Genomic DNA, 21828 nt, shown 5'->3' on the forward strand with positions numbered 1-21828 from the left:
TTTTTTTCTATATTCTTTTCTTAGAATTTAAATAAAATCTAAAACACACCTAGGCAACACAATGCTTGTGTATGAACATTTCAATGTTAATACAGATGCATGTCTCTACAAATACGGTACAAGTTCTTCAGATCCTCCAGTCAGTTTCTATGACAATAGATATAAATCATAAGGAAACAGTTTCTAAAAAAGAGTGGCTCTATTCCTCTATTGGCTCTATGAGGTCAATCTTCAAAACATGCAAGTTCTGGTGTAACATGATTACCTGAGAAAATACAGCATAGATCATCTCAACACAGAAGCTAAGCTAGACATCTTGGACTATGTTTTATCCCACAGACTGACACAAAGTTGTAATGAATTGTTATCTAGTCTGCAGTCTATTCATTTACATATTTACATTAAGGTAAATAAATATGTATGGTAATATGTACAATTAAGATTAGTTTCGGTCATCTCAAACTCATAACAACGTTCCTGACAAGTAAAACATCCCTTGTCCCCTGCTTTAACAACAGGTATCCAAGCTTGATCACCACAAACTGGTGGCATTAGCCAAGTAGTGCGGTAGAGTTACAAAACTGTCTAAAACTACTAAACCTGAGGTGAAGGACTGGGTCAAGCCTCAGGTACATGTATGGACAGGTTCCAGCCTCATGGACAGCTTCTTTCCGTTGGGACAAATTCTAGTCTCTGAGACAGCTTTTAGTCTCAGGAACAAAATACTTGTTTTAATACTTTAGGAACAAATTCTGAGGTCAGAGGCAGCCTATAATTTCAGGTTCTTCAGTCAAGGACAGGGACTGGCTCTAGTTTGAGAGGAAGATTATAAGGATGTAACTGTTCATAGAGATGTCTGATATACATTTTACTCCAAGAAAGTGCATAAGAATGACTTCTTGAATCAGCTGATGTCTCAATCAATTTCAATGTCGAAATATTGACTACACATGAATGCATCAATTGTTTCAACTAAACTATCCAAGCACTGATGTCCAAGACCTGTTGCCCAAGCATTGGTGTCAAAAACACCCAAAAAGTGATGTCCAAGTATTCATGTCCCATAACAGATGTCCAAGAACTGGTGTCAAAGTATTGATATCCCAGAACAGATGTCCAAGAACTGGTGTCAAATGATTGCTGTCCCAGAACAGATGTCCTTGCATTGTTATCCAAGAACTGTTGTCCCAGCACTGAGACCCAAGCAGCCATGTACAAGCATCAATGTCCAAGTACGGACAACCAAACATCTATGTCCATGCATTGTCCTTACGCTTCAGACTTCTTTTCGTGCTACAATGGGGAAGACTTTCATGATTGGTTTATCAGTCTCTGCCATGAGGGCATAAACATCGTCAAGAGATTTGTCTTGAACTGACTGATCATTTACTTCAAGAATTTCATCTCCCACTCCAAGAATTCCAGCAAATAGTTTCTGCTGATCGTCTGTGAATCTTGACACAAAGATTCCTGCAACATAAATCATAGAGAGATTTGAGATTAGGGTATTGATCATCCATAAAGACTTGTCATTCCTGGTTCTGTCACATCTGGAACAGAACCAGTGAGAACACTTTAATCATGAGGCTAAAGATTGTTAGTTTGTTTGCTAACTCTAGACTCAGTATTCAAAGTTAGATGTAGAAGGTAAATAATCATATGAAATGGGGGCCCTGAGGTACAGCCCCCATTACAATGTTCTTAAAGGAGTCATAGTTAACTATGCCCTTAGCAACAGAAGTCTGTACAGTAGCCCCCATTACAATGTCTTACCATAGTCGTAGTTGACTGTGCCCTTAGCAATATAAAACCCTATAGGTCCATCTGGCGGTTTGGACAGCTCTATTATCTGACTGCCATCAGGGTTGACTTCTTTCAGTTTGCCTATACACCGGAAGTGGGTTGGCACATCCACGGTATTCACTGGGGAAGATATCTGTCTCTTCTTCTTGGACTTGAAGAATCCCCTTTCTTTCTTGCCTTTTCTGAAAGGAATGCAGTGTGTTAGTTAGTGTGAATTTGGGTCACACTATAGTACCATCTATGGTACTTTTCAGATCAGAATGGTACGTGTCGCAGATGTGGATGAAATTCTTAGCCTTCAGCTTTCTCAGAGGACACTATTTGACATTTTTATTCTTAAAATATGATCTTTTTATAGAAATCAAAGTTGCAAAAGTCTACCATTCTTGATCCCATTTTCACACACACACATACAAAAAACACACACATGCCTCACTCTCCCATACACATACGTCACAAATGCACACACATGCATACACGTGCACACACTCACAAAAAACATAAGCTCTCCAAAACTGTACCCCATGCTTCACTTACTTTACAGGTTCATCTATGTTTTCATCTGCCTCTCCCTCCACAGACGAGAGGCGGTCCCGATTCTTCCTACCAAACAATGAGCTCAACGACTTCAGGGAAGGCGCCTTCTTCATCTTGCTGTCACTTTTCTTCTTCTTCTCTTTCTTCTCCTTGTCACCTTTATTCTTCTCCTTCACTTTCTCTCCTTTTTCCTTCTTCCCTAACTTATTCTTGTCATCATGGCTTACCTCGTCAAGACCCCTGTCCATGCTCATGGCTTTCCGCATAGTTTGAAAGCGAACACGTGCCGAGTCCTTGAAATTAGTGAATAAAGAGGACTTAGATGCACTCAGACCTCTGGATGACCGCAAAGTGCTCTCACTAGATACGCTTCTGAAAACAGAAATATTATAATTGTGTTAGTTATTGATTTATTGTAATGAGGATAAAAAGACTGAGCATAAATGTTGATAGTGAGTTTAATCTTTTCTGTACAATATGTCATGACATAAGATATGTCCTCTTATATGTCATAAGAGGAAAATAGTCAAAGTGATTACGAGGAAACTGAGGATCAAGCTTGGAAGATACGCAAATTTACGTAGCAGAGAGACCTGCTCCCTCACTCTCTCTGTTACTGTTAGTTTGTGTGCATGATTGCGAGTGTACATGTGTGGTGTCCTTTTACACAGGTATAACACTTGGGCAATACTGTGTCCATCTGTCCATCTGTCCATCATATGCTTCTGCATCTGAGTGTCCATTACTTATCGCCATGAGTATATATGCTTGAGGACATTGATAAATGAAAACACTGTCACCATTTTCAAACTGCACTAAAATATCAAAATCAACATAAACTGAGAGACAAAAGAATGTAAACATTACTTATATATTTTAAGGTAACATTTTTTAAATTCTGAGAAATATGCAGACACCAACAAAATGGAAACAAAAGGGATGAACATGCTTTTATCCAATTTTATGTGTCCAATAAACACTTTGGCAAGGCATTTGATATAATATGTCACTGAACTATACTAATTCTGTTTCAGTAATACAAATGGTTTGGGATATTTTTTATCATTGCTATATTTAACATGGCATTAATTTTTGTCTCTAAATATTGCCTCATGTTTATATAATTTTTCATCACTCAGTAATACTGTCAAACAACTGATTTTTATTTGGTGATGAAACACAAACAGTTCCATCTAGAACCCAGTCATACACAACACACGAGAGACATTCTCAGTTCATCAAGCATGTCGACATCATTAAATTCTTTTGTTTCCTCCATCTCAATAGTATGCTAAAATGAACAATTTCTAATGAAACAAATGAGGCAAGGTTTCCAGCCATTATCAGCAGCATTAAACAAGCTGAAATTGGCACCAGCCATTGTTGTGTGTAATTAAGAATTCAAGCCACCCCTGCTCAGTTGTGCTACAAATTGTCTTCAAGTTGCGGAATTTTTTATGAGTCAAGGCCACCATTCACACATCCCTGCATTTTCACTGAGATGGTTTTTAATTACATCTCACACTTTGAGACTGCTTTTCTCACAGTCTCAAGAGTGCCAAGTGTTTCAAATTTGTTTTCATTTTTTGGGGTTTCCATGGTTATTTTATATTTGTATTCTACAGTTTGGAAATTTTGGAGCTGCTTGATGACTGTGGTGCAGCCACAAAGGATTCCCCGAGTCACATATCAAGCGAGCGAGTCAGCGAGTAGGGTTCTACACCGCTTTTTCAATATTCAAGTGATATCAACACCAGAAATGGGCTCCACACATTGTACCCAAGTGGGGAATCGAACCCAGGTCACATTAACCACTAGGCTACCCCACATATCAAGAAGGGAGTAGGGGCCTAGCTCGGACATTGTGACAACTGTACGGTAGGTAAAATGTAATTGAAATTCTGTAGAATAGACCATAGAAAAACAGGTTCTACATATGATTAATTTGTTTGTTAGGGCGATAAACATACAGTGTTTGAAAATCAGAGGTATATATGAAATCATAACAGCTCTAAATTTGATTTAAAACCAAACATGTAGTGTGAGGTTTTTAAATATTCATACATCCAGGCTAGATGACAGTGGTCTGTAAATAATCAAGTCTGAGGCAAACAATCTGGTGATCAATAGCATAAGCATCGCTCTACGCAATTAGAATATGATGACGTGTCAACCAAATCAGCCAGCCTGACTACCCAGTCCTCTTAGTCACCTCATATGATAAGCATGTGTTGTAACCTGGGTCTTCATGACTCTATGATTAATAAGTTGTACAATGACAATGATGTACATGCTCTATGAGTTAAGAGGGTGTCCTTCATATCATGTAGTATATTAAGATTGATTTATGATTAACCAGGGCATGGGCCACAAAATAAATAATCTCCAAACTTTGAGTCCAACAGCTTATTTCATCATTTGTTTAGAGGCTATTTTTTTTTCAAATATAGCAGGTGCTCAACTATATATTTTGTAAAGAAATTAAGGAAATAAACTGTAAAGCTATTTTTAATACAATACCAGACACATGAGCACTTGGAGTGTCATCACAGTGTTTGGCTAAACTGTTTTTTATTAATTTTTTAAAGAAATCTGAAATCAATAATTTCAAAACGTATCCACCACTTTCAATGTTTGGTAGATTGCCATGTTAGATGAAAAGCCAAGGTCAGCTTAGCTAAAATCGTATACATTTTGCAGTGGTAACGAAGGCAAATTAATTTATCATAGTCTGAATCAATTACTAAAGAGATTAATTTTCCTTCTCCTTTAATAATTCTTCTCTGATACATGGCGGTATTTGAAAACAATTTTTCCAACCATTCTCAGAGCTCAAGAATTTCATGTAACCAGGAATTGTCTTCAATACTTATCTTGAGCAATGAGATAATTTTATGAGACTAAATAGCTATGTTTTCATGTCATAACTGATGAGTCAATATGTACAATATTTTCTTGTATATAATGTGTACATGTGGACTTTTCGGTCCATGTTAAAAATAGATTATATACATTAAAAGATACATTGAATCAATTCAGAAAAAGTAAACAGATAAGATAAATTCTACCATGGCTTCAGTAGATACTGGATTGTGATTGGTTAAATAAAGTCATTCAGAGGTAGAATTTATATACCAATACCGCTGATTTACCAACACAGTATGTATTTTTTCAAATCTTAGTAATGCAGTTATTGTGCACTTTTGGCTTGAAATCAAATTTAGAGCTGTTATAATTTAGTTACATACCGCTGATTTTCATACAAAGTTGTTTGTCTCTAGATTATAAATGTAATATCTATAGCACAAAAATACAGAGATTATTTGTCTTATGACACAGGAAAAGCAGTGTGCACAGCATGAAATAAGGTGTATTTTAATCTTGTCTTGAGCATCATTCAGCCAAGATTGGTTTCCCCACACAGTTCCCAGTTGAAAACTGACCTGGGTGTTCAGCTTGAATAGTGAATGCACTGACATCTTTGAAACTACTCTTCTTAAAGAACCACACAAGCTACTTTCTTGAACCACTTTGCCTGGGTTAATATACATAAAAAGTACACAAAATAACTGCAGTGAAATATATATTATGGTAAAACATTACCCTTATTTTCTCAAATACATTAAAATTTTCATTTCTCACCAGATTTGAATAACTGAACGAAACTTCAGTTTCAACCACATCAGCATTGAAATTCACATAAACAGCATCTCATGAACATGCACAAAAGATATATGGGTCAAATTCATTCAAATTGCATTTTGAAATAAGAATAACTCACAAGCTTTCTCCAAAAATCACATATTTCAGAAAATCATTTAAAATAAGACAAATACCCAGAAGTCTGGAAGTAACAGTAAACTGAAATTCTCTTCACATTAGAAAACTGTTGAGTACTGAGACAATGAAATACCATTAGAACAACCAAGCCTACAGCTCAGCATGGGACAACAGACCACTGCAACCTCTTCTTCTCTTTCTCTGATAAAATACTTAAACAGCAACCCTACTTACCAATAATGCACTTGAGGCAGACACTGATCTAGAGGAAATGAGTTTGCAACAATGTTATCTAGTCACCAAAAAGGGTAGAATCCAGTCCAAATTGTGCAGATGTTTCAGGCAACACACAATACCAACAATTGTACCCAGCATTTCCATGCACACAGAAATCAATAAACCTGGAGATCCCGACAATTGGCGGGAGCTGTGAGCGAAGGCATTTATGAGTCATCTCAGCAATGACCGACTCATCCATCGCCAAAACAGAAGTTTGACAAAATCAATAGAGAACTCTAATTAGTCAGAATTGATTACAAAGAGTATTACACGGCACAAGTGTGAATCTGTCCTTTTGCGAAGATATTCAAGTGCTGGCTAAGGACAAGAATTAAGCCATGGAGGTAAAAATCAATATTTGCTCAAATTTGAATAAAATATCTTTAAAATAGGCTTGGCACCACCGATTGCTGCCCATCTCAGTGTAAGTCAGGAGAGGCTTCTGGTGCCTTGTGTCAAATTTAGACACTAACTTCATGAAATTAGGGTGATAATTAACAATTAAACTGGTTCAAACTGGACAAGCAGATAGTGCCCTGCATCAAATCTAGAGGCTGTGTTCATGAAATTAGGGTGATCATTAACAATTAAACTGATTCAAACTTAAATCTAACTTGCTCTGTCAGTCACCTTGCCAAAGCCTGGGTCTTGTCCCAGCATAAATTGCTCTGACAGATGCTTTGAGTATTACAAGGATCAAAGAAACTGAAGAAAATCTTATTAAAAAATCAATACTGTCCACAGAAACCAAACTATCCGTGTCACTTGCATAAGAATTTCTTTGAACAGATGATATATGATGAAGCTGTCACTGATATGCTCAGGTTCTGTTAAAACACTTGGTGCAAAAATAATTTTTTTCAATTTTGCTGTGTTCTTCAGTGATCTATTCTTGCTAATTGCAGAATACTTTATTTTTTGTAACAATAAACAGATGATCTGTAACCAGAATAACAAAGTGTCAAGGAAAACATGTTACACATCTCAGTGTAAAAATATTCTTAATATCAAAGTTTTAATAGAAAAATACAATTAACAACTTCTCAGTTTAATACAATTCATGAAACAGGTTAATTGGAAAAAACGAACTGAAACAAGTGTAAAACAATTTTTTAAAGTTTTAGAATGAAAATGAAAAAAAGATGAAAATGTTAAAGCATAGTGTATTATTTAAAAATACATATATATCACAGTAACCTGTGCAAAATAAAGCATACTTGCTTCAGACTGCTTCACCATATAATTCCTATTTCAGCCATGTGTTTGTCATACCTGACCCATGTCTAGACATGTAGAATTGGTATTCTATTCATTCAAACACCCTTTAAGGTTTCTGCAAATGAATATCCTCATAGAAACCAGATGTTGGTGAAGATGCCTCAGTACCTTGCACTAATTAAAAATATAGAAAAATGGAGTGACTTTACACGTAACACTCACCCACCATCATCTGATTTCACAGCATTATGCTAGTTTTAGAAATATGTAACAGTTATTTAACAGCATTTATTACAACAACAGAGACTGGATTCTTTATATACGTCATACGTACAAACTCAGCTTGCTAACTAAACCGACCATCTCTTTCACAGAGTTATGCCAACTTCAGCAATATTCCAGCCATTTCACAACAATGACACGGTGACGACCCAGGTTTGATTCTCCACTTGGGTACAATGTGTGAATCTAAATTTCTGGTGTCACCTGCCGTGATATTGGTGGAATGCTGATAAAGGCATAAATAAAGTAAAACTACACTCATTCACTCACAGCAAAGACACCAAGAAAGTGCCCCTTGCACTCCACCCATGCTGGAGTTCAAAGTAGTGTCTTTATATGACAAGCCAAAGCATAACAGGGCACGAGTGCAAAGCAATTTACGTGGACTGTTTGTTCCTTTTGTTATTGTTTTTCTCCCCTGAGTACCCAGATGACAACCCAGAATTTGTGACTGGTACATAACCTCTGCTACACCATCCATTATGCGCAATTGCTAGTTTAAGTATAGACTGATCAACAAAGATGAAGTCATTTTTACTTCATTATTATGAAAACAAAGGAAACACTATGAGGTTTAATCATCTGCCAGTGGTAAAAACTGTTTGGAGTGAGAAATAACAAAGTCAATGTATGTCTTTATATTTTGTCTTATAACCCTAACTAGTTTATTATATATCATATTTGTATGCATTTTGAAAGGCAATAAAAACAGCACACAGCCTGCTTATACTTATAGTGAATTTATAACATGACTGTAACATCTCAACAGTGTACAGATTGCCAACAAGAATCATATTTCACACACACACACTATGCACGACCTAGTGTATGTTGTCTGCAATACAGATTCTGCTGAATGCTACAAAAAATAAATTAAAACAAAATGCAAATATTAAATTTAAAACAGACTAAAGTTATAGCAACAATGTCAGGCTATAACCTTGTTAAGGAGCCTATCCATCATTATCCACATAAAAAAATGATACACCATTCATCTGAACTTACTGACAAAACAAAAGGATTACTACGTTCCTGTAGACGTCATATATGTACATGACATGGTCAAATATGATATAGGATCAGAAATAAAAACAGAAATAGGATCAAATTGGATCAGTCACTATACCATCCAGGTATTAGAAACAAAACTACACTGGTGGGATACTCTTTTATAATCAAACAAGGAATATCAGGATATTTTCAAATATTGGCATTTGATGCGCATCCACTCTTCTCAATGTTTAGGGTGAAGAAATTCTGCCAATGTGGACAGTAGTTCCCTGTCCATCACAGGGGATTAATTCATATTGCATAATCATTGGCATCCACAGAATCACTTCTCTCTCTCCCCAACTTGCCATAAATTATGAACACTCCCTCACTACCAACCCAACTGTATTTTCAAATAGGAAACTCATTATTCAAATGAAACTGTAATATAGTCTAATTTCAACCTTTCATATCTTCTGGTTGGCAGGGGAGGTCCTTCATCATTTGTGTCCAAAAGCTCCTCACAGCCTCCACAAGCTCCCAACAACTCCTCTTCAGACTGACTACCGGTGGAGTTCCCTCCCTTTAAAGACTGGCTTGTAGGAGAATTGAGATTTGCATCCTCTTTTGAGGCATCTGGGTCATCTCCCTTAGACCGATCCTTCATCACTTTGGCATAGAGATCATCTATACATTTACCTGAAGCAATCAAAATATCTGCATCTGTAATGTTGGTCTTCTATTACTCCAGAAAATGATTCACATGAAAATTCAAAAAGACATTACAGTCATAACTAATGTCACGGTTTTCAAGAAATTCCTTTGACCAAAACTGCATGGATGAAAGTTGTTCAAACAGTATATCAATGATAGTGATGGATGGGTCAGTGATGATATGGGTACTACAGATGTGTACACCAGGCATGTTTCTGTATGCAGAAATGTATCCTTGCTCATTCCAGAATATATTTCTGTATACAGTAATGTTCCTGGGATCATACATGTAGTACCTGTGCTGACAATGACTCCTTCAGCAAAACACAACAAGCCAGCGTAATTCTGGAGGAAGGCCTACACTGATGCTTGTCTTAGACATTAAACTATCGCTGTGTTAGAAACCATTAATTCAGGGCATAGATTTTCAAAGCTCTTAGTGCTAACATAGTCATAAGTTAATGTTAATGTATGGTACTTACGACTATGTTAGTGCTAAGAGAGTTTCGAAAATCTAGGCCCAGGTATGTCCAGGTATTTGCTATTTGATTCAACGTTCTCATGCTTGTTTCTTCAAGAAATGCACAATAGATTAATGCCCATACCTTTCCAACAAACACAAAATCTATACCCTTATCCAAGAATATGCTGTATTACTTTGAAAGTATTACCCAAATAAACATCTCAATAGTCCACAGCTGTTTTTCAGTGATCATCTATCAATAATTTCATTGGACAAGCACTTGCTCAAGATGGTTGGTATATTCCTGATCATGTTCAGAAGTAGTTTAGCAGGTCTAAGTTTCAAACGTTCAATGATATATGCTGTTGTTATGGATTCATGATAAGAAAATCTTGAGAATCGAAAGTCTATGTAAATAACTTAATATTTTACAGCTGTGTTTTTGAGAGATCAATACCTAAATACAGAATCACAGCGCTGGAGCTGATCTGTTTGTGGAGTCAAATTTCATATTTGAATTGCTTTGAAATATTTTCTTAATCAACAGTTAACTGGCACTTACGACCATAGAATATCATATGTAGTTACCACGATGACAATCAGATTAAAATAAACAGAAAATTAGTTTCAAATTATGTGCAGAAATTCATATGAGGGAACAGGCATGGAGAGTTTCATCTTCATTATCCAGAGCTTTTTGGAGCTGACTCTTCTTTCAAGTTGCAAATGCATTACAAGAATAACTGGAGAAGAATCAAGGTCAGAAGGTTAAATCAAGGTCAAAACTTAAATTATCATCAAAAACATGCTTGAAAGAAATTTGGAGTCCAGTCATTGTGAAATGGTGAAATCGAGGTAAAAAATTTAGTTATCTTAAAAAGTGAATCATACATGTGCAGCCACACTCTTACAATCTTTATGATATATGTGATTTTCCACTTTTAAGACATAAAAATTGGCTGGTCATAATGGCTTCCATTGTGGCCATATTGAAAATATAACACTAGATGCCAGACAAGTTTGCTTAAATTTTCTCTCAAGCGACCTGAAAATTGTAGTTGAATTTATTCTAAACTCTAATGCATTGTTTTAATATATTCCTAAAAGTGGTAAGAAATAGGAAAAAATAGTAGGTCAAAAGCAATGTGTTCTGAATTTCATACAAATATAAATAAACAAAACTTTCTTCCGACCTTTCATACTATCCTCTCCCTCTGCCTCATCTTCAGTTGGTGCTTCGACTCTTATCTCGGGGATGATCATACTGCCATGAGTCTTCCTGTCACACAGACTGATAGAACTCTGAGCTGATAATTCACCTGATGGCTCCACCAAAACATCCTTAGAGGAGTGCAAAACACCATCATTGAGATTCCCAGAAGTAACATCATTCAGCGTTGCATATGGGTTCATGTCACTTCCATCCGACTTTCTACGGTCAGAGTTATCTCCCCCTGGAGAGTCTATTGTTGCATATGGGTCATAAACTGGTTCAATACCACAGCTAAGTTCAGCAGCTTTAGATTTATACAGATTCTTAGGAGTGCTGGAAATTTTGGCAAGTGATTTAGTTGTAGCATATGGCGAAATAAACGAATCAAGGGAAAGATCAAAAGATTCCTCATCCTCTTTCAAACTGTCATCTGAAAATGAACCATCTGTTGATATCTTTGCATATGGATTTTCCTTTCGACTTGTTCTCACTTTGACTTGATCCTCTGAATTGTTATGAGATCCATGCTGCAGTCTTTGACTTTGAACCACATCAGGTAAGTTACATGTATATTCCCTGAATTCATTTTGAGGAGCAGAATCATTAGATTTTATACTATCACAGCTTTCACTCTCCTTACGATAAGCATCAGCCCTAGGACTTAGGACAGATGTGATGCTGCCTTTTGTCTCATTAAAGTTCTTGCCGTTTAAATCATCAAACCATACCTCCCCAGAAGAACCACTGACATCCATTTCCTCAGAAAGACTAACCTCAGCTTCGGGTAGATCTGACTGGGTAGAGTACCTTGGTGAGAGATCTGTTGAACTGGCAGAATTCTCCAATCTTGCTGGAACTGCTGAGCCAGTATCACATTCACTACTCTTTGTACACTTGGAAACATCTGTTTCTACAGGATCAGTTTGTTTTGCACCATCTATCATATCAACTGAATCATCAAATAGATCTTTGAAGTTATTTCCAATTTGATGTATTGTCTGTCTATGGTATGGTGTATGACAAATGAGTTCTTCTTGGCAAATATCCTCACTAACACACTCCATAGAAGTCTCTAAATCATCTTGAGTTACCTCCCCTTCATCAACCATTTCATCTTTCTCTACCTCCTTTTGACGCCGAAGAAGTGCTCTCTTCTTATCCATCTCACTCTTTTTTATGTATCTCTGGCTTATTCCTCCACTAGATCTTTCACTGTAAGCTTCTCCGATAAAACCCAATGAGCCATTTTCATCCATCTCTGGATTGTCTATTGTTTCGATTTTAGGTTCAAGCTTCTGAACAATCTTTCGTGAAACTGAAGAAATCACTTTGTTGACATCCTTAGAATCACTCTTAAGTTCCACTGATGTATTGCTCTCATCAAAAGAACTATCTGGAATACTGTCATCCATTGATGTAGACTCATTTAACCTTGGTGTGCTCCTTTCTGAAGAAGACAAGTCGTGACACTTCTCCCACAGTGGTAACTTCAGTTCATCTGCCAAACTTGAGCACTCTCTGCCACCACTGGTTCCTAAATTGGATGACTTGATACTCACATAATCACCATGCCCATCAGCTGATACAGTGAAAGTTTCATTGAAAGGATTGACACTGGTATCCGAATCATCCTCCATCGGTCTTGGAGTTGTTGCATCATCATCATCATGCTTCTCTGGCAGCAACAATACCCCAGCCCCGACCATAGTTTCCTCATCCAAAACATCCAGGGGAGCATCTACCTCACTACCATTATCTGAGTCATCAACATCAGGGTGATGTATATCTGCCATAATCTCTACATGGACCCCGGCTGGCTTAGGATCCACTTGGAAGCTGGAATCATCATCTTCTGAAATAGTTGGAGGAGATGCTGGCTTGGAATCTCCTCTTTCAACTTCAGTGAGCTCGTCTTGACTGAATCCCTGTTCAAAAAGTATGTCTTCATTCTCACTGAGGATGCTTCTTCTGAGATCAGACAGAATCTTGATGGATGATGCCAGATCCTGATCTTCTTCACTGTCTTCCTCCTCTAGCATTCTGAGTCGATCACGTGCAGAGGTCAGAGCCTCTACTTCTGAAGATGAACTGAGAAAGTCAAAGGCAGATCGGATGGCCTCACTTTCTGATGACATACCCAACTCATCACTCTCATACTGTTTCGATGCTGTGGATACTGCATCTTCAACATCATCAGAACAAGTACTAGACGCCATCTTACTTTCTTTATAGAGTCTTGAAACTCTATTTTTGGACATGGATGGAGACTGTGCAGACAACTGAAGTATGGGAGCTGCTGACTGTGAAATCTCCTTCACTACTGGATCATCACATTTAGAAATCACTTTTTCAGCAGAATTTCCTAGAATGGCCACAGGTTCAGTTCCTTCAACAATATCACCCACGCCATCTGAATCATGTACAGCAATGTGATCCATGTTCAGCTCCTCAAAGGACAGGCCATCATCAACATCAGCAAAGGTAGGAGGGTCTTTAGCCATCTCAAATATCCTATCCACATCTTCATCATCCAGATCTACAGAGGAGTTCCTGGGTATCTTTACCCCAGTCTTGCCAGTACTTGCTTTCTCCTCATCACTGAAAGGTTCGTCCTTTGTCTCTGAAGTCTGGCGTGAATTTTCTGACCCATATCCTGAGGATTTTTCTTTTTCTTCCTTTACGTCACCTTCTTCTTTATCATGATAAGATGCCTCCTTATTCTCATTACTTCTAGGCGTGAAACTGCCATCAAAGTCATCTTCAAAACTGTTTTCAGCTTCAGTCAGGTCTTTGCATTCACTCCATGCTGATCTGGCCGAGAGGGAGTTATTAAGATTATCTGAATCACTGACAGAAAGACTGCATTCAAACCTTTCATCAAATGTTTCAAGCTGATCAAAACCTTCCGAGAAATAAGACACATCATGATCAGTTGGGTTGGAGGCAGTATTGTCATGCGTTAAATCAGAATCATTTGTCTGAGAAATGGTGCTGCCAAGTATTACTTTCACATTGGTTTTGTGAGCAACAGTACTGAAAGGAGTGTCAGCTGTGTGGGAGATAGCATCATTTGTGTCACAGACAGACAAGCTTTGTTCTGAGGGCGTCACTCTGTCAAACCTATTAAGAGGTGATTGATCATTGTGTGGCATGTTGTCACTAGACACACTTAGATCCAAACAGGATCCTCTCCCTGATGAAATCACAACAGGACCAGCAAAGTACACGCTATCTTTTCCATTCCCGCTTATTACAGGTTCATTCCTATCTCTTATCACAGATGATTCCCTGGGTGTAATCCTTCCTCCTCTAAATTGATTCCCACTAAAGCTTTCAATACAAGTGTCATCAAGGTTTCCTTCAACACTAAATCTCACATCCTTCACAGCTCTCTCTGCTCCAACCTCCTTGCAGTTCCTCGAATGTTCAGTCAAATGGTCAGCATTAGTATTATCATCCTTGAAATTCCTTGAATGATCAGTAAAATGTCCCATATTTGGAACAGCATCCTTGAAATTCCTTGGATGTTGAATCAAGACTCCTGTGTTCAGCTGATCAGCCACACTTTCACTTGGATCTTCCCTGGCAAGGTCAGTCAGACTTGGGTTGCTATGTTTCAGATCTTGAACACGATCTGGCAGTGCTGTTTTCGTTGTTTGGTTTCCGAGTCCATGACTTCTGGCATCAACAGTAGACAATGGTGGCATATCCTCAGCAGCTGGGCTGTACCTACCCTTCTTACCACCAAACAGTTTTTGAAATCTGCTCTTCTTTGGTTTCATAGCAGCATCCAAGAACTCAGCTTCCATGAAGAATTCGGTGTCAGTGTGGTTGACACGGGGACTGATACTCAGATCACTATCACTGGTTAATGAGCTCTCTCTTGAGCATCCAGCACTCAGGATTTCAGAATCTCCATCCTTGGCAGTTTTCATAATGCTCTTTTTGTTTTGAAATGACTTTGGGAATACTGTTATTTCACTCACATATTTCTTTGGACTTCCTTTGTGATCTGAGGTTGGTTTAACTTTGGAAAATACAGGGGATTGTTCACTCAGACTAGAACAGTCAAGTGATGACACATCTTTGGAGTCATCAGAATGGATGTCCTCTGTCTTTGATTCACCAATATTGTCCATTGTGATTGTCATTTGATCCTCAGTATTTGATCTTGGACTCAGCGTAAAATTGTCATTGATGGCATAATGTTCATCACCATACAATGGATAGTCTGTTGAACTGCTATAGGTGTCATTTAATATTAGTTCTGAGTTGTAATGTGGACGACCATTCTCAAGAAGCAATTGTAATTTTTTCTGATGATCATTTTGAAAAATATCATTAAGACTTTTTGATTTTAGTGAATCCTGTTGTCTACCTCGCCATGCATTCTCTGTTACATAAGACTCATATTCTGATTGGTCAAAGGAGTTATTGAATCTCATATCAAGAAGAATACTTCTATCTGATTGCATATCACTGTTAAACTTCTCAGGAGTCTTCACAGGAGTAGCCCTTCCAAACAGGGGTGAAGTACTACGCTTTGTGACCCGATACACTTGCTTTTTCCCTCTCCGGTATCGCTCTGCCACGATTCTCTCTGCATGAGAGCCTGAGGGAGTTTGTAGAGAGGGATCTGTGTCATCCAGGGTGTCATCCACCATGTCATTAAGGGCAATACATCTCTGTGACGGCAGGGTTCCATTTACAGATGTCAGAAGTGTCCGCTGGATATCTTCCAGTTCCCTGCAAGCACAACACAAGCTCACATTTCTTCTCCAAGGATCTAAATGAGAATATACTTAATATATACAAAGTTATTCAGGTACATAGTTTTTAAGCATTATTATCTCTGTCTGTTTAGACTTTTTATACTTAAATCAACTCATGAAGGTCCAGACTAGGACTGGTCCTCAGTAACCTATTGTTGTCGAAAGAGGCAACTAACATGATCAGGTGGTCAGGATCGCAATCTTGGTTGACACAAGCATCCCAGTTGTGTAGATCAATGCTCATGTTAATCAATGGATAGTCTGGTCCAGACTCACTTATTTACAGACAGCCGCCATGCAGCTGGAACATGGCTGAGTGTGGCATAAAACCATACTCACTCACTATAAGAGAAATCAAATTATTGAAGCCCAGAAAAATTCATAAAAATATCCAATTGGGTTACTGACTACGTAGATAGCGGGAGAATGAGTTATGAATGGATAAGAGTGAAAAAGAAATTAAGTTGAACTTACAGGGTTATATTGTGAAAGCTTAGTGTTTCATGAACGCTGTACTAATTTGTAAAAAAATGTCTATATTTTATTGCATTTAGACTTATTTAGGATGAACGTTTTAAATTGGTTATATATAAAGAGAAGTAATAGGTTTTTGCACATGAGTTCACAAAGAATCAAATAGTAGGACACTTTTCTTTTCATCTAATTTGAGCTAAATAAGGATATTTATACATGAAATTCAGTTGAGATCACATGTTCAATCATAACGTAAATTTTCTCAGTACATACTATCAAACAAAATGGTCACATAGCTTAGTCTCAGATGACACCTTCTCTGATCTCCTCAATACAATTGAATACAATGTTGTCAAGAAAGGGTGCATTCCTTGTATAGCTGACATACTTTAATGTCAAACCCCGAATAACAGAAATATTCTTGCCTGTCAGTGTGTCCAATACAGGTGGTGCTTGAGTAGAGGCTGTGGTCTCCTTTCATTGGCCCACATTTTCGCGGAGTTGTCTGCCCCTGCAGCCTTGCCCTGCACGGGCTGACTTTGGGGGAACTAGACCTGGGAGTCCCAGTGCTGTCAACAAATCAAAACTGATGACACATGTCCTTTAACAGATGGCAATACCCATCATTTCATCGATGTCAGTCACAGACGGAGTTGACACATGGTGAATATGTTTCTGGAGACTGGTAATCAGTGTGACCACAAATATGGTAGCCACTATCATTCATCACTTACTATCCATAAACAACATGATGGCATCAATCACACTGATTACCACCGCAAGGTCATAGAGGGAGGCATTAGACCATTTTTGTTATTTAGGCCAGACCAATTTCTTTCTTGCTTTACACATTTTTATTCTCAAAAAACCTATAGGCTAGAGGGAGGGAAAATATAAAATAGAATTCTCAATCAAACTAACCTTCCTTTTAATTACTGAACATATTTTACTTCTGACAATTTATTAAGTGTAAAGAGGGCAAAAAACAATAATATATATATATATATTTGGTACGTTTACAGTTTTTTACCAAGAAAAACATCAGGATTTTATTTCTTTAATAGTGAAAATTAATTTTCTCTTTTTTTTGCAAAAAATACAACCAGCAGGATCCATAAAACAAGAAAAGACATTGGTCTGGCCTAATGACTTCAAAATACTAAACTGTGTAGTATATCCAAACTGTATGTGACACAGACTGTTTTGTTGAGCACACTCTGACACAGTGGTGGTGGAAAACACAGAATTGTAATCTGGGCAAATCTAGGATTCAGATCCTTGAGGAAAGATTTTCTTACGCATAGTGGAGACTGCAGCAGCTAAAACAACTTTGACGGGAAGTCTCAAGTGACAGAATGAGACATCTCAACTATCTTGATGGGACAGCATGGGTATCTAGCCTTGGGTATCTAACATGGCTCGCATGGGTATCTAACATGACTCAGTAGCATGATACAACATGACCATGTAGTATGCTACAACAAGACTCTCTAACATGAGATGGCATGACACTCTAGCATGAAACAACATGACCATCTAGCATGAGACAACATGGCCATCTAACATGAGACAACATGACCATTTAGCATGAGACAACATGGCCATCTAACATGAGACAACATGACCATTTAGCATGAGACAACATGACCATCTAGCATGCGATAACATGAAAATCTAGCATGAGACAACATGACCATCTAACATGAGACAACATGACCATTTAGCATGAAACAACATGACCATCTAGCATGAGATAACATGACACTCTAGCATGAAACAACATGGCCATCTAACATGAGACATGACTCTCTAGCATGAGACAACATGACTCTAACATGAGACAACATGACTCTGCCATGAAACAACATGACCATCTAGCATGAAACAACATGGCCATCTAGCATGAGACAACATGACCATTTAGCATGAGACAACATGACCATCTAGCATGAGACAACATGGATCTCTAACATGAGACAACATGACACTCTAGAATGAGACAACATGGCCATCTAACATGAGACATGACTCTCTAGCATGAGACAACATGACTCTGCCATGAGACAACATGACACTAGCATGAGACAGCATAACTCTCTACCATGAGACAACATGACTCTCTACCATGAGACAACATGACATTCTACCATGAGACAACATGACTCCCTAGCATGAGACAATATGACACTCTGGCATGAGATAGCATGACACTTTAGCATGAAACAACATGACCATCTACCACGAAGCAGCATGACTCTCCACCCTGAGAAAACATGACACTTTAGCATGAGACAACATTGAGTCACAAGAGACAACATGATTCTCTATCCTGAGACAACATGACCATATAGCATGAGACATGACTATCAATATTTGTGTTTCACCTTCTGGGCGAGGAGCACTCATCACTGGAGTCCTGGTCTTTGTCTGTGTGTAGTGACTGCAGACTTCGGATTGCCAAATCACCCACAAAGTTTGGAAGACCTGGCGACAAAGAAGAATCAAACAAATTGACTGAAGAGATTTCTACTGTTAGGTAGGTTGGTTGGTTGGTTAGTTCAGGTTGGATGTTTGGTTGGTTGGTTTACCACCGCACTCAGCAATATTCCAGCCAAGGTACTGGTCAAACCAGAAACAATACACTGTTTAATTAAATACATGTAAGCGGCTGTCAGTTTCCATACCTGTTTGTGCAGCAAGCCCTTTCAAAATGATGTACACGCTAGAGTATCGATAAAATAGTCGTCATGGTGTAATAGCAATAATTACAAGTGTGGAGACCAATAATTGGTGTGTCCACCATGCTAGGTGATACAAACATGACCGATGATGATATTATGACCATAGCTGATAATTTTGTCATCAGAGAATCGGCAGTAAAACCTTGGTTATATGTGAAACATTGTGTAACACCATTGTGTAACACCACTGACACCCTGTACTTGTTGCCTTGCCCAACCAATCTCTACTACAGTAAGGTGTGATGGTCACACTCTTGTCAGGATGTCTTGCTTACATGTGGGCTTTGTCCACAGCAGTGAGTAAGGGTGACTACTGAGGGGGAAACAACTATTGTGACAGCGATAGTCTATCGCAACATACTATTGCAACCAACAATTGCAATACTATTGAAACATTTTTTCTCCAGGAAGTCTCTCGTTTGGCATGAAACAAAAACAAGCTGACGTTGTTCCATCCCGTTTTAATAACTGAAAAGAAACTTGAAATCCAGATCAAGACTGTAATTTGTACAGAATCCTCTGTTGATAGCACAAAATATTTTAATCTATTGCAATTCATATAATCAAACTGTCATATAATCAAACTAGACAAAACTGTGATGCAGAGTGACTTATAATTTCATGGAGTGAGAATGTCTTTGGGGGAGAACGTGATCCTGTGGGTAAGAATGTGATGCAGCAAGTGAGATTCAAATGTTTTGTCAAAATTTATTTATTGGAATGCGAGGCAAATCTTTTCATAGTCATCGCTAGATATTGAAGACTACACAAGATAAACAGATTTAGAGTTATCTCCCTTCCAGTGGTTTGCATTTGCAAAACATCAGTACTTTCCATGGATCATGTGTGATTAAATGTTATTCTAAATAAAGACGTACTGCCACAAAGTACCGAATGAGTTGCCATTGGTGGTAGGGTATATTGCAGTGTACATCACTTGAAAGTGGAGTACATTGAAAATAACACAAAAGTGGTCAGCCAATCAAACAACAACATTTATGCGTGAGGTAAGATAACACTAACTAAAAGCAAAATTCTAACCTGATCTGGCAAGAAATTCAATGTGTATTTTTCTAAATCCTGGCAAGACCTCACTTCCTTCTTAGTAACATTTCCGTGCCTCTAAGACTGAGCTGTGCATGTTGCACGACAATAGCAGAACTCAATCTTAAAATCAATGTTCCTTGTTCAACACCACAGAGAAACATGTTCCCTAAACAATCTACATGAAGTCAGAAAAATAACATTTCCCTATCCTCTGTTTCTCAAGGTAACCAACAGTTGCTGATGACAGAATAAAATCAATCAAAGGAGAATTTGAATAGAACACACAACAATATTGTAAGCGTAGTGTTGCATTAAAACATGGCATGAGAAAATTACTTCACCATTTTTTATGAAAATATTTTTAAATACTAAATAATTCATTTCAGTCTTTTAGAAAGTCTTTTGGCCTCCAGGGCAAACATTGATAGCTGATGGATATAGGTCATACCATCACCAGTGTTAAAGAGTGTCATCTTGCAAATAAATATACTGATATCTTACAACTACTTGTTGGTTACTCTATAAAATTAGTCATTAGTTTATGAGTGTTGAACACCAAATAATTTCATTTTACTATGCATTATTGCAGTTTGTGAGACCTGCAAGTCAGCAATAACCATGTACTAATCTAATGTGTTTTGGTGTGATTGTTTCTTAACACCACACAGCAATATTCCAGCTACATACTGGCAGTCAGTAAATAATCAGGACAGACAGGACCAGACAATCCAGTGATCAACAACATCAGTATCAATCTAAGCAAACTGGGAAATGATGACATGGACCAACCAAGTCAGCTGGCCTGACCACCCAATCTCGTTAGTCACCTCTTATGACAAGCATGGGTTAGTGAAGATCAGTTCTAACCTGGATCTTCACAGCTACTTCCAGTATGTATGTAGCCATGTATACAAACAAACAATCTTAAACTTTGTATTCACATAATATTCATCTTAAGTCCAACTTTGAGAATCAACTATTCGACTATTTTTTATTAAATTTAAATTTACAAACCATCCCTAAATTTGACAAAACTTTGAAAAATATTTGCTGTTAAACTTGTTTTTCTTCTGGAAAAAGCTTTTATTTCCAAACTGTAATATTAATATCTTATTCACCCTCACATAATTTCTATTATTTTATTATCACTTTTGTGCAACAACCAAGAACATGCACGAAAAGCATCATTAGATTACAAGTACTTGATACATTATTTTAATTATTCCCATTGCTCAGGGTGCACTGGAAGGAACATTAAAACACCACCACTAGGAGAGCTGGGGTTGGTCACCTGAGATGCTCAGATCACTTAAGTTAACCCAATATTATGAAAAACATTCTTGGTATCTTCCAGTGTAATTATGAATGACTGGAAACATTTCATAGCAGGAAGTGAATGATTTTTCACTCGAGAGGTCAGAAGGTTTTACTTTTTAGGTGCAGGGCAATCGTTTGTATGAGCCACATTGTCCCACTATTCAAATCAACAGAAAATAGAAGACACACGTGTAATTC

General features: G+C 37.7%; 1 protein-coding gene across 1 annotated transcript in view; it reads right to left on the reverse strand.

The window, feature by feature from the left end:
- The window catches only part of LOC137272283 (serine-rich adhesin for platelets-like), a 74922-nt gene continuing 53094 nt past the window's right edge, over nucleotides 1-21828 (reverse strand). Inside the window, exons 3-9 of the mRNA XM_067804645.1 lie at nucleotides 18910-19009; nucleotides 16951-17094; nucleotides 11260-16025; nucleotides 9354-9588; nucleotides 2341-2712; nucleotides 1774-1985; nucleotides 1-1470 (exon numbers count right to left, since the gene is read on the reverse strand). Coding sequence (XP_067660746.1) covers nucleotides 1277-1470; nucleotides 1774-1985; nucleotides 2341-2712; nucleotides 9354-9588; nucleotides 11260-16025; nucleotides 16951-17094; nucleotides 18910-19009 — 6023 coding nt within the window. The 3' untranslated portion in view covers nucleotides 1-1276. The remainder of the gene's footprint in view (nucleotides 1471-1773; nucleotides 1986-2340; nucleotides 2713-9353; nucleotides 9589-11259; nucleotides 16026-16950; nucleotides 17095-18909; nucleotides 19010-21828) is intronic.

The sequence above is a fragment of the Haliotis asinina genome, chromosome 2, assembly GCF_037392515.1.
Source record: "Haliotis asinina isolate JCU_RB_2024 chromosome 2, JCU_Hal_asi_v2, whole genome shotgun sequence".
NCBI classification, from domain to species: Eukaryota; Metazoa; Mollusca; class Gastropoda; order Lepetellida; family Haliotidae; genus Haliotis; species Haliotis asinina.